The sequence below is a fragment of the Lissotriton vulgaris genome, chromosome 4_1 (genome assembly GCF_964263255.1).
Source record: "Lissotriton vulgaris chromosome 4_1, aLisVul1.2, whole genome shotgun sequence".
NCBI lineage: Eukaryota > Metazoa > Chordata > Amphibia > Caudata > Salamandridae > Lissotriton > Lissotriton vulgaris.
The window spans coordinates 1,210,760,987-1,210,775,469 of NC_141691.1; the positions used below are offsets into that span (position 1 = coordinate 1,210,760,987).

At 47.0% G+C, this 14,483-nt stretch overlaps 1 protein-coding gene across 2 annotated transcripts in view; it reads right to left on the reverse strand.

The window, feature by feature from the left end:
- LOC147723053 (uncharacterized) overlaps window positions 1-14,483 on the reverse strand; it is a 193,899-nt gene that overhangs the window by 87,530 nt on the left and 91,886 nt on the right. For both annotated transcript variants that reach the window (XM_086965424.1, XM_086965425.1), the window contains one exon: window positions 6,492-6,527. In XM_086965424.1, the coding sequence (XP_086821550.1) occupies window positions 6,492-6,527 (36 nt within the window). The remainder of the gene's footprint in view (window positions 1-6,491; window positions 6,528-14,483) is intronic.

The following is a 14,483-nucleotide window of genomic DNA, read 5'->3' on the forward strand; positions in this document are numbered from 1 at the left end:
TGGCCTGTCGATCCTGGAACCTGCTCCTGCCTAATCCCGGCAACTCAGGCGGACAGCAACCTTGGGACACCCAGCGGACCTGCCTGCCCTGACCCTCTTAAAGCCTGGGACTCCCATTAGCAGAGGCTCTGCTGCAACAACACCCGTAGCGCCAGCCAGGAAGCTCCGGACCAACCCACTCTGCCCCCGCTAAGCCCGGCGCGTGCCCGAATGATCTAGGACCACAAGGATGTCCCCCCTGCAACTGGGACATGAAGTCCAGTGACCAAAGACCCTCCTACATGACCCAGACGACGCCTGCAGCCTCAGGACCCCTCCGACCGCGACCAGCAGGGGGTAAGATTTCCCGACCTCAAAAGACACCCCTGCACCCGGTACCTATCCTACAAGATCCCAACTTACCCCTCGAAGTGTTGGTTGCTCCAGAAGATCCTTAGTCCCCGAACCTGCAGCCTTTGTTCCCTTTTAAAGTTCCTCATTGAATAACATAGCGCCAGACGGCTCAAAAGCACCCTGCACCCAGGCTCCCGAGTGCCCCTGGCAGTGCAACCTGCCATTGGATAACGTTGACTGGTTTGACTCGAAAAATCTTTTAAGTCTGAAGTTTTGGAAACTACAAATATTCATATAAAATCACCCAAATTCCGAAGTACTCACCTGTGATCAGGAGAGAAGCTAGTACTGTACCTTGTAGCCCAGTACTGAACCGCAAAAGTAATCCTTACCGGGTTTACTAGTAATCTGTATTTTCTCCATAGGAACCCATTGTCTGCTTTTCTATGAATTTTCTTCAAAGTGTCTACTTTTGAAAACTTGAAATGTTCTTTAAAAATCATACAAAATACTGAAACGCAATTACCTGCCTGTTTTGAGTTAAGACCCCAGTGCTGGCCCTAGGAGCCCAGTACTGGATTACAAAAGTAACGCGATCGTACTTTTAACTGCAACCTGAATTTTTTCCCATTGGATAACATTACCAGATTTTCATTGAAAAGTTTCAAAGTGTTAACTTTTAAAACAGCTTTACATTCATGAAAATTCACTACAGTAACTAAAGCGTTTTTGCTTATCTGGTTTCAGCTTAGACCCCAGGGCTGAATCTAGGATCTAGTCCTGGAACTACTAAAGTAATATGTATTATAATCAACTATACTTATATGATGACAATCCATTGAGCTCAATGCTAAAGTGTGTTTAGAATTGTGTTGCCTACTGCAACCCCTGTATCTATTGTGTTCACAAACTTCATTGCTTCCTTGCAAAGTAATTACATGAGAGTACTCATATTGAGAAAAGTAGATTTTGATACCGGTTGGTTCCAAAAATAAAACAAATATATCTTTTGATATAAAAACAGTTTGCCTGGAGGTCAGTCCTTGAGTGTGTGAAATCCTTTGCTGACAGTGTGTACAACAAATGCTTAACACTGCCCTTAGATACTGTCTTACTACTCGACCAAGCTACCACTTTTGAGAGTAAGGTCAGTCCTGACTTTAACCTCTGTTGTACCTCTGGGGTTTGTGGACTCTATACACACTGTACCTCATTCTGGTCCAGTATATATAGAGCCACTTTCTCACACTCACACTAATATGGTTTTACAAAAACCATAACAAAACAATTCACACTGAGAAACCTAAAAAGCGGACCATCAATTTCAGACCTAATGGCTTTGCCAATGCTTGGTTATTTTTGTTTCCCATAATCTTATTGAATCTGGTACACTGATTTTCCATTATGAACATGTTTGGGAAATAATAGCATGCGTCAACACATGTTACTAAATGATGCTGGAAAGAATTGGTACCTGAAATTTTACAGTAGTTTAGCAAAACACTTTCCTGATTTAATTTTTTTATGAACATTATTTTGCAAGCAAAGAAAAAGAAAGAGAAAGTGTGATTCTGAACCAGATTGACAACTTGTACATTCCACAGCCTAAATACTGCAAGTAGTAAGGGTCATGGCCGACCTGGCCAGCCGGGCAAGTGGGCAATCCCTGTGGAGGCTGCAGTCCCAGGAGACCAGGTTTGACACTTCGAGGCTGGTTTTGGCACCCCAGAGTAGTGGTGGTCACGTTACATGATCCCAGCAGCCACTTGACAAGAGGTGCTCTAGTTCTAGCATATCTCACAAGGGGGCTGAAATTATAATTTTGCCTGGGCTGTTTAAAGTTCCCAGTCCGGCCCGTGTACACTGGCATTTGTATCTTTTAAAGCAGTAATGTTCTCTTATGGAAAAGAAACATACTGCATTCAAGCACTTAGCAGCGACTTACAGGACTGCTCTTCAGGAATTAAGGCAAGTACGGGGCAAGGTCTTAAGCAGCACCAACAGATCACCTGGGCTATGGGCGACGATTCTTTCGGCTCCGGGCCTGGTTTCTGCTGGTCTTTAGCCTTAGGAGTAGTTGTATAGTCCTTTGGCGTAGTCTTCGGATCCTCTCCCTCACCAACAACCCCGCCACCGCCAGAGCCAACCTACACGAAGGGATGAAAGACGTAGCCGAGTGGATGATGACCAGCCGCCTGAAACTGAACTCAGACAAGACGGAAGTTCTCATCTTGGGCTCCTCACCCTCCACCTGGGACGACTCCTGGTGGCCCCCCGCCCTGGCAGTGCACCCAAACCAACAGACCACGCACACAACCTGGGCTTCATCCTGGACTCCTCCCTCTCCATGACCAGACAAGTCAACGCCGTCTCCTCGTCCTGCTTCAACATCCTGCGCATGCTACGCAAGATCTTCCGGTGGATCCCCACCGAGACCAGGAAGACTGTCACCCAGGCCCTCGTCACCAGCCGACTGGACTACGGCAACACCCTCTATGCCGGAACCACCGCCAAGCTCCAGAAGAGACTCCAGCGAATCCAGAACACCTCAGCAAGACCCATCCTCGAAATCCCCCGACGCAGCCAGATCTCCGGACACCTGAGACCTGCACTGGCTCCCGGTCAACAAGAGAATCACCTTCCGTCTCCTCACCCACGCACACAAAGCCCTACACAACCAAGGCCCAAGATACCTCAACAGCCGCCTCAACTTCTACACTCCCACTCGCCAGCTTTGATCGACCAGCCACGCCCTCGCCGCCATCCCCCGCATCCGAATTGCCACCACGGGAGGAAGGTCCTTCTCCTACCTGGCTGCCAAGACCTGGAACTCCCTCCCTCCCGACCCACCTCCGCCTGACCCAAGACCACCTCGCCTCCAGGAAGCAGCTCAAGACCTGGCTGTTCGAGCAGTAGCGGACCCCCCGCCCTCCCCCAGCGCCTTGAGACCCTCCGGGTGAGTAGCGCGCTATATAAATGTTATTGATTGATTGATTTGGCACCAAAGGTATTGTTTTCGGTGCCAAGGCCTGGTTCGAGGGCTTGGAGGCATCGGTAGCAGGCTTTGTAGGTTTCGGCACTGAAGATTTTGGACTGGAAGCTGTTTTGGTCAGCTTGGAAGCGTCAGAAACAGGCTTCATTGGTGCCGGTGCCGTATTGTCTTTAGGAGTCAACTGTTTCTGGGTCTTTTTCGGAACCGGGACTTTTCGGTTTCGGTGCCGAGGGAGCTGGTCATACCGGCACGTGCAGTTTGCTCGGTATGGAGCTACAGGAAGGCTTCAATATTTTCTTCGGAGCCGAGCTCGATGGCGGGGCTTTCGAAGCAATGTCTCGGTTTCGACTGGGCCCCGAAGGCGGAGTTTTGACCTTAGCCTTTGGTTTATGTGTTGGGGCAGTCGTACTCACACGTTGACCTGATGGTATGGAGTCATCTGAGTCGTCTGCTTCAGATACGATCTAGAGATCGGAATCTTCCTGGGGACATGGACCTTCGAAGATATCCACCGGTTCTGGAGCTGATCTCTGCATGTCTCGTCGACGGGCCCTCCGATCTCGAATAGTCTTCTTGGATCGAAAGGAAGCACAAGCTGTGCAGCTCGACTAGTCGTGTTCTGGTGATTAACACAGGTTACACACGATTGATGGTCACTGTGTGGAAATTTTGCTCCACACTTGGGGCATCTTTTGAATGGTGTCCTTTCCATGAGGTGAGGGCCTCACCACGTGGGTAGGCCCGACGGCCCGTGTCGACGACCTGAATCGAAGTGATTATGTCAAGTCTATGTATATTGAAGTTAAAGTTTGTTTTTTGAAAGTTTTGTGCGTCGAAGTCTTTGAAAAGTAGATTTCGAACCAGAGTGGAAATGTAGCATCCAAACCCCATCGCGGAAAAAATCAATCTAAGGATGGAGCCGATGCCCATGCGCACTGTCGTCCAAAGGAGGAGTGACCTATCTCATGACTACAAAGACTTCTTCCAAGACGACAACAACGTGCAATCATATAAGCCCAACACCAAATTGCGATTAGACACCGCTCAAGGGATGGAAGGATTTATCATAGCGCCAAGACGCCCACGGGCATTCGCACGCTCTATAAGTTATCAAATCAAATCTAATGCTACGTGTACAATCTGCAGCTCAAATGCCTCGAACATGAAATTAACGGTTACCAGGTAAGGAATTGGTCTTTGGAGTGGCGCTTCTGGGGTTAGAACAAGGGTTCCCCCAGAGTCAAGGATGCACTCGTTACACCCTCAGAGGCACTAGGGCGGCTGGGTGTGGTGGCCCAAATTTATCCAATGGGGGATAGGGGGTCTCCGGTTGGTGGCTGCTGGCTAGCAGGCCATTCGGCTGTGGGAGCATGGGAAACATAGTAGCACCAAAGGTGCACCCTCAGCAGCACTTAGGGACTGGGTGCGGTTTCGACGTCAGGCACCCTGTTGGTTTCAATGCGGAACCTCTGGTTTGCAAAAGCTCTGCAGGCTTTGGGACGAAAGTCTTCTGGGTGCGACCAAGACTTCGAGAGGTAAGTTAGGGGTAGGTTATGCACCTTCAGTTTGGGCACACAAGACCGCGGGCGTCTGGTGCAGTGGTGCCTTTTGGGGTCAAATCTTCTTACCATCGCCTGGTCACAGTTGGGGAAACCTTCCGGATTTAGGCTGAAGGCTTGAGGCAGGTCAGGGGTCACCGGATCGCGGGTCAGGCTCGCAGGGGTGACCTCCTCGTGGTGTTTGCCCACTCGAGCGCAGGCCGTGGACAGCGGGTGCAGAGTGGGGCGGGAGGCTGGCACCTCGTTCCAGGATGTGCATTGTTTTAGACCACCGAGAGCAACAAGTTCTCGACCCAGGGGCCCAGAAACGTCTGGTTGGTGGCAGCTGGCAAGCAGCCACTCATCCAGGACGGCTGATGACGGAGTGGTCCGTCACCAGCTGGGGAGGGGTTAAAGAATTGCATTGACTGTTTTCCTCTGAAAAAGTTCTCCAAGTGTGGAGTTGTGTGTTCTATGGAAACCTAAGCAACTGTATTTTAATCAAAAACTGTTTTGGTTACCTTTGGCTAGGGAAATGCCCCAGTGCGACATCTAGGCATATCACACTGAGTAAAAAAAGGAATCTGAAAAGTTCTCTAAAAAGCTATCAAAAGTAATCCAAAAGTAATTTAAACTGTATTTAAATAATGTGAAAAGCTGTAATAAAAGTCATTCTCACCCAACTTGCTTGTTGATCAATCGGTCTAGAAAAGTACAATTCTATTTACCTGTACAACGTCTTGCCTGGTTCTAAGAATAAAATACATTTCTTGCCTGGGTGTGTACGATAAATGCTTAACACTACCCTCTGATCCCACACTACCAAAAAGAGAGAGTAAAGTATTATCTATTTTTAACTCTGTAAGACTTTGGGGATCCATATGGACTGTGCACAATATACCTTACTTTGGTATAGTATATTCAGAGTCAGCTTCCTACTGTGCTGTGTCGGAGATGGTTGAATACGGGGCGTCGGAACAATTGCATGCTTGGAATCCCGTCTTGCAGGGTAAAAGAAGGTCTTGTATAGAGTGCTTACAATATAGTACTTTAGTCACTCTGCTTTACCGAATGGTTCAATTAGAACCATTTGTTAACAGAGGAGATAGCTGTGGAAGGAGATCGACTAGACTGTAGTTGCGAAGTTGAAAGATTTAAGGGGTTTGGTGTGAGGAAACTAAGATTGTTCGAGATTAACAACTCAGAAAATCCTTATGCTATTCCACCCAATCTGGATAAAAACAATTAGAACCATACACGTATACATCTTATTTGTGAATTTTCTGATTACATGAACTTGGTGAAACCACTGAAATTGTTTTGTGGCCTAGTTGGAGAAGGGTTTAAATAAAAGCAATTTGAACCAAACACTTATATATCTTATATGAGAGTTATTTTACATGACACTAGTTAAACCACTGAAATGGTTCTGTGCCAGGGCTAAAAATAAGCTTTTTTTAACACAAACTGGAAACTCATTGTAAGCCAACACAGAATGAAACATTTTATACATCGAAGGAAAAACAAACATATGCTGAACTTATAAGAAAAAATTTGAATTTCTTAACTTAAATTCAATTATTGCTTACAACACTTAAAAGTTGGGAAAGTGATAAATGGGTACATACCAGAGACTGGAGAGCTTTAGTTTTTAATGTTTCATTCTAAAAAGAAAATAATGTTCTTTGAAAAGCAAAATTATCCAAAACATTTTTGATAATACAATTACTAAATGCAAAACATGTTTTACAAATATGCAAATTAAATTCAATGGCCATCCATACACTAAATGCACAGAGAATCACTCGCTGATTAACTCATACAGGACAGCAAAAAATAAATAAAGAGGCAACACTACCAAAAAAATTTATTTTGGTAAACCATTATCTGTCATTTGCATCAAATAACTATGGTGAGCTTTGTCGACTCGACAGGGTCCTTGGAGCCAGTCTTCGACTTGTCCGTAGGCCTCGACCTCTGATTGATCCAGACTTTAGGTGCGGGTCTTTTGTGCGAATCGATACCCTTCGGCGTCGGCTTCGATGGCTCGACGGCCTTGACCTTGGTCTTCGGCGCCCCAACCAGTGGCTCGACGACTTTCTTGAGTTTTCCGGCATCGACGGCCATTTTAGTTTTCTTCAGCTCCGAGGGGTTTGAGGCCTTGGAGCCGACGAGAGGCACAAGCACTTTCGGTTTCGGTTTCTGCAAAGACGCTGTCTGTTTCGATTTCTTCGTATCGACCGATGGCGGTTTCCAAACCGCAGGCTCTTTAGAAGTGTTCGAAGCCGGGCCTTTATGCGGGGCTGTAGGACGAGATTGTGGATCTTGGGTAAGGCCTAGTGGCGATCCCTCGACCTGAGCCTTACTGAGTGAGTCATCTTCGGCCTCTGTGCGGCTGGGTTGGCCTAGCTCTTCGCCTGAGCTATCTTTTACGGCCCCAAGGGCCTCCACGTCGTCTCCTACCCTCGACGACGTCCTCATCTTAGTCTTGTACCTCCTCGTCTTTGGCGGCATACTCCGAGTCATGGCCCGAAGCCGGATCGGAGCAGTGTTCCTGATCCTCCAGATCAACGATCTCCTCGTCTTCAGTCCCGAAGATGTCCATGGGAACAGGCGCTGACTTCTTCTTCAACTCCAGTCGAGTCGCGCTTCGAATCTTGAGGGTTTTCTTCGACTTGAACCGGGCACAGGCCATACAGTTGTCTTCGTTATGGTCTGGGGACAGGCACTTGTTGCACACCGGGTGGACATCGATGTGCGGGTATTTTGCATTGCAAAGGGGGCACCGTTTGAACGGACTCCTTTCCATTTCAGATCTAAGATCGGGTAGAGTGTGGAAAGAAAAAACCTGTTGAGTCCTCGATGTCCTCTAAGCAAAGGAAACGATACTGACGCTATCGAAAGCCTTTTGGCTTTACAGAAAGTTTTCCTAACTTGAGCTAAGATAGTAACATCCGAACCCAATGGCGGAAAAAAACAATCTGAGGATGGAGAGGATGCCCATGCGCACTGTAGTCCAGGGGAGGAGCCACCTATCTCGTGATACTTCGAAGACTCTTCCAGGACAACAATGTGCAATCATCCGGACCCAACACTAGGCGGCGATCTATGCACAGATATGAATTCAGCAGCCCACATGCCTCGAACTTATGTGTTCTGCAGACATTGGACGCTGCCTGGGTGGTATGTTTGGGGGGGTTTCTGTGAGTTCTAGGCAGTAGCCATGTTGGATAATTTGTCTTACCCACCTGTCTGTTGTGATGCAGTTCCAGACCGGTAGGAACTTTGAAAGTCTGCCCCCCACAGGAGTGGAGTGCTGTAGGGGAGGCAGAGGGAAGTCACTGTTTAGGAGTGGAAGAGGAGCGGTTGTTGTTACTACCTCTACCTCTTCCCTTGTTGTTATTGCCTCTGTATCCTCCTCTAAAATAGCCTTTATTAGAGGAGGTCTGCGTGTGTGTTTTAAAAGACGATGTTGTGTCTGCACCGGTCTGCTTGGAGCCTCCTCTATAAGAGGAGCGGTAAAAAGAACCTCTAGTTTGGGTGGATTGTAATGCCCCCATAGACTTAGCAGTGTCTGTGTCTTTATTCATCTTTTCTAATGTATTATCTACTTCCGGCCCGAACAATTGGTTCTGATTAAAGGGCTGGTTTAGGATGGTAGTTTGTACCTCTGGCTTAAAACCCGAAATGCGTAACCATGCGTGACGCCTGAGAACAACACTAGTGTTCACTGCTCTGGATGCTGTGTCAGCCACATCTAGTGCGCATTTAATTGAGGCATTAGAAATTAATTTGCCTTCCTGTAAAAGTTCTGCTGCCAGATCCTTGTGTTGATCTGGTAGGTGTTCCATTAACTTTTCTAGTTGATCGTAATGAGCCCTGTTGTAGCGTGAGTGTAAAGCCTGTGTATTTGCTATGCGCCATATGTTGCTTGTGCAGCAATTCGTTTCCCTGACGCATCAATAATTTTGGACTCTTTGTCAGGCGGGGGTGTGTCGCCAGAAGTTTGAGAATTGGCCCTTTTGCGTGCATTTGACACTACCAAGAGGTCTAATGGCAGATGACCCTTAATGTATACTGGATCAGCTGGTGCTGGCCTATACTTTCTCTATCCTAGGATTTAACACACTACACCGTACTGGATCTTTAAAAATCTCTGGAGCATGTTTAATGACTCCCTTGATCATTGGTAATATTTGGGTAGACCTTTGTGACTGTTTGAAAGTGTCTAACAAGAAGTCCTCCTCAATGGCATCAGAGTGCATAGGAACCCCATGGTAAAGTGCAGCTCTGTTTAATAAATGATTAAAACCAATACTATCCTCTGTAGGGGAAGGTTTTGTTGGGTAGTACTGAGGATCCAGGATGTCTGGTGCATTATTTGGTGCAAAATTATATGCATCATCATCCTTGGGGTATTCCTAAAGGGTATGTATGTGGCTCTGGAACATCACCCACCCAAATCATACTCATTAGTGTGGTGTGATGATGCAGGAGATTGAATAGGAGAAGTTATAGGTGCCACATATGGAGTAATAGGAGAGGAAGAAGGTGAAGGAGAGGAAGGGTGCATTGGAGAAGTTGCACAGTCCTTTTTGGCAGGAACCACAGGTGTAAGGGGTGTGTCTGCTGGTCTCATAAGGAATTGCTTCCACATGTCCAGTTTTTGGATTAATATGGACCTTTTTCTGTCTAGGATCTGGTCTAAACAGTTCTTCCTCTTCTATAATTTTCTTCGGCGTCGATTTTTTTCGGAGCCAATAGAGGTTGTTTAGTGCTCTTTGCCTAAGGAGGAGTAACTGAGTCTTTTGGCAATGTTTTCGGTGCCGAAGGTTGTTTAGCCTTATCTGGGGTCTTTGGTATCGATATTAGAGGTTTCGGCGTGGAGACAGGTTTTGCTGGGCCTGTGGCGCCGGAAACTGGCTTCCCCTCTGCTTTTTGAACCGGAAGGTTTCGGAGTCTAAGCTTTCGTTTTTTTTTTTACAGGTTTTGGCTTCAGCACCAATGGTACGGGTGCTGAAGTGTCCTTGTCTTTGGGCACCGAAGGGTGTCTGGTTTTCGGTGCCGACGAGTCCTTCGGTGTCTAAGGGTGTTTTGGTGCCAATGGAGGAGGTGTAACTGGCACATGGTGGTTCTTCGGTGCCCAGGCACCGGAAGGCGTATTCTCTTTCCTCGGAGCCGGGCCCGAAGGCGGGGCGTTTGAGGGTAAATGTCAGTCTCGACTGGGCCCCATGGGCGAAGTGCTGACCGTTGCCTTCTGTTTGGGTAATGTCTGTCGTGCAGGGGCAGATGTACTCACGGGCTGTCGAGATGGAATCGAATCGTCCGAATCCTCTGCCCCCGATATTATCAGGAGATCAGGCGAGTCCTCCTCTGCACAGAGTGGAGACTCTTCCTCGTAGATATCTTCGATTGGATATTTGTTCTCGGAGAAGTCTTCTTCGACGATCTCCTCTTCAAAGATGGCCTCCGGTGCTGACTCATTTCGTGTCGATGGGCCCTCTGATCCCGGATGGTGGTCTTCGACCGGAAGGAGGCACAGGCTGTGCAGGTCGACTCGTTGTGTTCTGGCGGGAGAGAGGTTGCAAACCTCGTGATGGTCCCTATGAGGAAATTTTGCTCGACATACCGGGCATCTCTTGAATGGAGTTCTGTCCATGAGGCGTAGGCCGCACGGCGACGATGGGCCCAACGGCCCGCGTCGACGCACCGGAATGTAGCTGGTGATGTCGAAAATCTATTCAATGTCGAAAGAAGTTTGTTTGAAGTTTCTCGCTTCGAAAAAGCAGAAAAAGTCTTTTCTAGCCGGAGCGGAAAACTTTCATCCGAACCCAGTGGCGGAAAAAAAACAATCTGAGGATGGAGTCGATGACCATGTGCAGTATTGTCCAAGGGAGGAGTCATCTATCTCGTGACTACAAAAGACTTCTTCCAAGAAGACAACAACCTGCAATCATCCGAGCCCAACACCAGGTGCGATCTATTGCTAAATGTAGGATCTGCAGCTCATTTGCCCCGAACATCAGTTTCCGAAACAGAAGGAGTGGGAGAGGCGGAAAAGCATAGCCAAAAATCCCTGACCAATTCATCCATAGGAGTATTGACTTTGGATAGATGGTGTGGGAACCTGGAGGCGCTGGGGATTGAGCATGGTCTACTGTGGTGAACAGATTTGCAGGTATACCTACTGTTGAAAGCATGGAAGGAGAACTTGGGGATGAAGTTTCCACTAGTGTATTTGCTGCCTCAGTTTGCTGAGGTCAGCAATCTGACTGTTCACTCCTGGAACATGTTCTGCCAGAAGGTGAATTTCGTGATGGATTGCCCATTTCCAAATTGTCTGAGACAGGTGTGAGTTGGAGAGAATGCGTCCCTCCCTGTTTTTGTACCTAGTACATCGCAGTCATGTCTGTGCGGACTAGGACAACTTTGCCTGTGAGAGGATTGAAAAGCTTTCAGCGCTAGAAATACTGCTAGAAGCTCCGGATAGTTGATGTGGAGACGCATGTGTTTGTCGTCCCAGAGACTCTGAATTTTGTAATGATGGGGATGTGAGAGATGCATCTGCTGTTAGCAAGATATGAGGAAAAGGTTCGATGAAAGGCTGCCCTTTTGATAAACTTTGTGGGTTCGACAACTGCAGAGAACGATGGGTGCGGTTGTCTACCAACACTAGATCTATTAATTGACCCTGTGACCGATTCCACTGACGTGCTAACATTCTTTAAGTGGACGCATGTGTAGTCTCGCATGAGGCCCTATTGCAATGCAGGACGCCATCATTCCTATTAGGCGCATGAACGACCTGGCTGGCGAAAGATTGGTTCATTTGGAACAGCAGCAACAGAGTCAGGATACTGGAAATTCTGGCTGCATTGGGAGAGGCTAGAGCCATGTGGGTGTTGAGTGGTTCCTAGACAGCATTGTAACTGATAGATGTAGGTGAGACTGGACTGTCTTGACTAGACTGTGAAACCCAATTGGTGGAGTGTTCTAGATACCTTTGGTCTGTGCTGGCTTTGATGAGCCAGTCGTCTAGGTACGGGAAGATGTGAATGTGTCATCTGCTGGGATGAGCTGCCACTACCGCTAGACATTTGGTACACACTCTGGGAGCTGTAGTTACTCCGAATGGGAGTGAGATTTTTTTTATGAGCTGAATATACAGGAATCTGAAAATATGCATCTTTTAAGTCTAGCATACACATAAAATCGCCTTGCTGTAGAAATGGAAGGACTTGTTGAAGCACTGCCACACAGAAGTGTTCTGACAGTATGTAATAGTTTAATGCCCAGAGATCCAAAATTGGTCTTAAGGAGCAGTCTTTTTTGGGGATTAGAAAATAAAATGAGTACACCCCTGAACCTTGGTACTGTAATGGAACTGGAGATTGCACCTCTTTTTTGAGTAAGTGGCTGACAGTTTGTGAATGTGAGGTGAGATATTTGGAGGATTGGTGGAAAGCTCCGGGCAATAACCGTGTTGGACAATGTGAATCACCCATTTGTCGGTTGTTATGGATTGCTAAATGGGGAGAAATTGTAGAAGTCATCCCGTGACAGGTGTTACGTGATTAAGGGGAAGTGTGGGCTGTTTGTTAGGGGGTGTTACATAGAGTGGAGCCTTTACCCCTACCCTTGAAATAGTTTCCTCTATAGAGGACTGGGTATTTCTTTTGTAAGAGGAAACCTTTGGGAATGAGGATGTTGTTTTAGACCCTGCTCTGTAAATGGAGCGACAAAAGGAGCCTCTATTAGATGGGGACTGCAGCGATCCCATGTACTTTGCCACTTTGGTATCTTTTTTCATTTTTTTCTAGAGATTGGTCGACTACAGGAACAAACAGGTGCTCATTATCAAAGGGGCTGTTTAAAATGGACTGTTGGACTTCAGGCTTAAATCCTAAGCCATGCATGCCTTCTAAGGAGAATGCTGGTCTTGATCATCCTAGCTACGGTGTCAGCTGCATCTACAGTACATCTGATGGAGGAGTTAGAGATTAGTTTCCCTCTTGAACCAACTGTTGTGACTTAGCTTTGTGTTCTTCTGGAAGGTATTGGAGCAGCTGCTCCATTCCATCCCAGTGTGCACTGTCGTACCCGGCTAGTAGAGACTGTGTGTTCGTGATGCACCAGTGGGCAGCGACTTGAACAGCTACTAGTTTTCCTGATGCATCAATGAGCTTATATTCTTTGTCTGGGGATCTGGGGGAGGTGCATCCAGAGGTTTGTGAATTATCTCTTTTGCAAGAATTGGACACTACTAGGGAGTTGAGAGGTAATTGTCCATTGATAAACACAGGATCTGATGGTGACGACTTGTATTTGTTTAACTACTCTTGGAGTTCAAATACATGCCTGTATGAGGTCTTTAAAGATATCCTCTACATGCCTCATGTCTTTAAGCATAGGGAGCACCCATGATACTCTCTAGCCCTAGCAAGGAGTTGCTGATAAGCCCTATTATAGTCTGGAGGCGATGGCTTTGCAGAATAAACGTCTAGGTCAGTATCTACTGGAGGGTCAATGGTGTAGTCATTCCTTGGGTCTACGGGCAAATAAGGGTACTCATCAATATATCTGGTTCTGTATGTGGATATCCTAAAGGTGTTATATGTAAGGGATCCTCAATTATTAAGTGTGGAGAAGATGGTGGAGAGGGTTGTGGGGCAGGATAAGTAGGGCTAGTAGCCTTGCATGTCCTTTTACAGAGGAATCTTATAGGTAGGGTCCTCGGAAGGAAGTTTGCATTTTGATGATGTTTTAGCAGAAATTTCCTGTATCAGGATGAATATAAATCTTTCTGCTTAGGATCAAATTTGGCCTTAAGAATGTCTAAAATTGGTGCTGGAGGCTCAGGGAGCCTGTCCCTGGATTTCAGCATCATAATTGACTTGTCCTTGCGAGTGGAAGGTTTCGGCTCCGAATCGTGTTTTGTTTCGTATCGGAGGTTTTGGGTTTCGAAGCACGTTTTTGTTTCGAGTGGAGGGTTTTGCCTCCGAACTATATCTGGCCCTTGATCCTGATGGTTTCCGGTTGGTAGAGGATTGTTCTACTCTGTCTTGAATAGGAAGACTGGACGGTCTGTTTCGGTGCCGAGCCAGTAGACGGGGCGTCAGAGACAATATCTCGGTACCGACCTTGGCCAGAAGGCACAGGTGGTGCCGAAGCCTTAAGCGTTTTGAAAAGGATTTTAGGGGCAAGGGGTATTCGTTACTCATGGCATCTTGTCCCTGAGGCACATCTTCAGATTACAGATAGATGTCCAGCTCAGGATCGGACTTTGAAATGGAGAAGGCCTCTTCTTCAGCAGAAGACACATTGATCTCCTCTTGCTCTGATTCTTCCTAGAAGATATTCGGAGTGTGTTGAATGCTTTGAAGTTGCATTTCTCATCGAGCCAGAGTATGCAAAACATGTATATCTAGAGCACACAGGCCTTGAACATTAATCTTCTAGCAGAATACCTAGCAGGCATGCACAACCAATTTGGCGACCTCAGCAGGATGCAGCAACAAGTACACAATTGGGAACTTCATCCCCAGGTTCTCCTTCCATATTTCCAGGAACAGGGATCCCCACAAATGGACCTCTTTGCTACAGCAGAGAACTCAAAATGC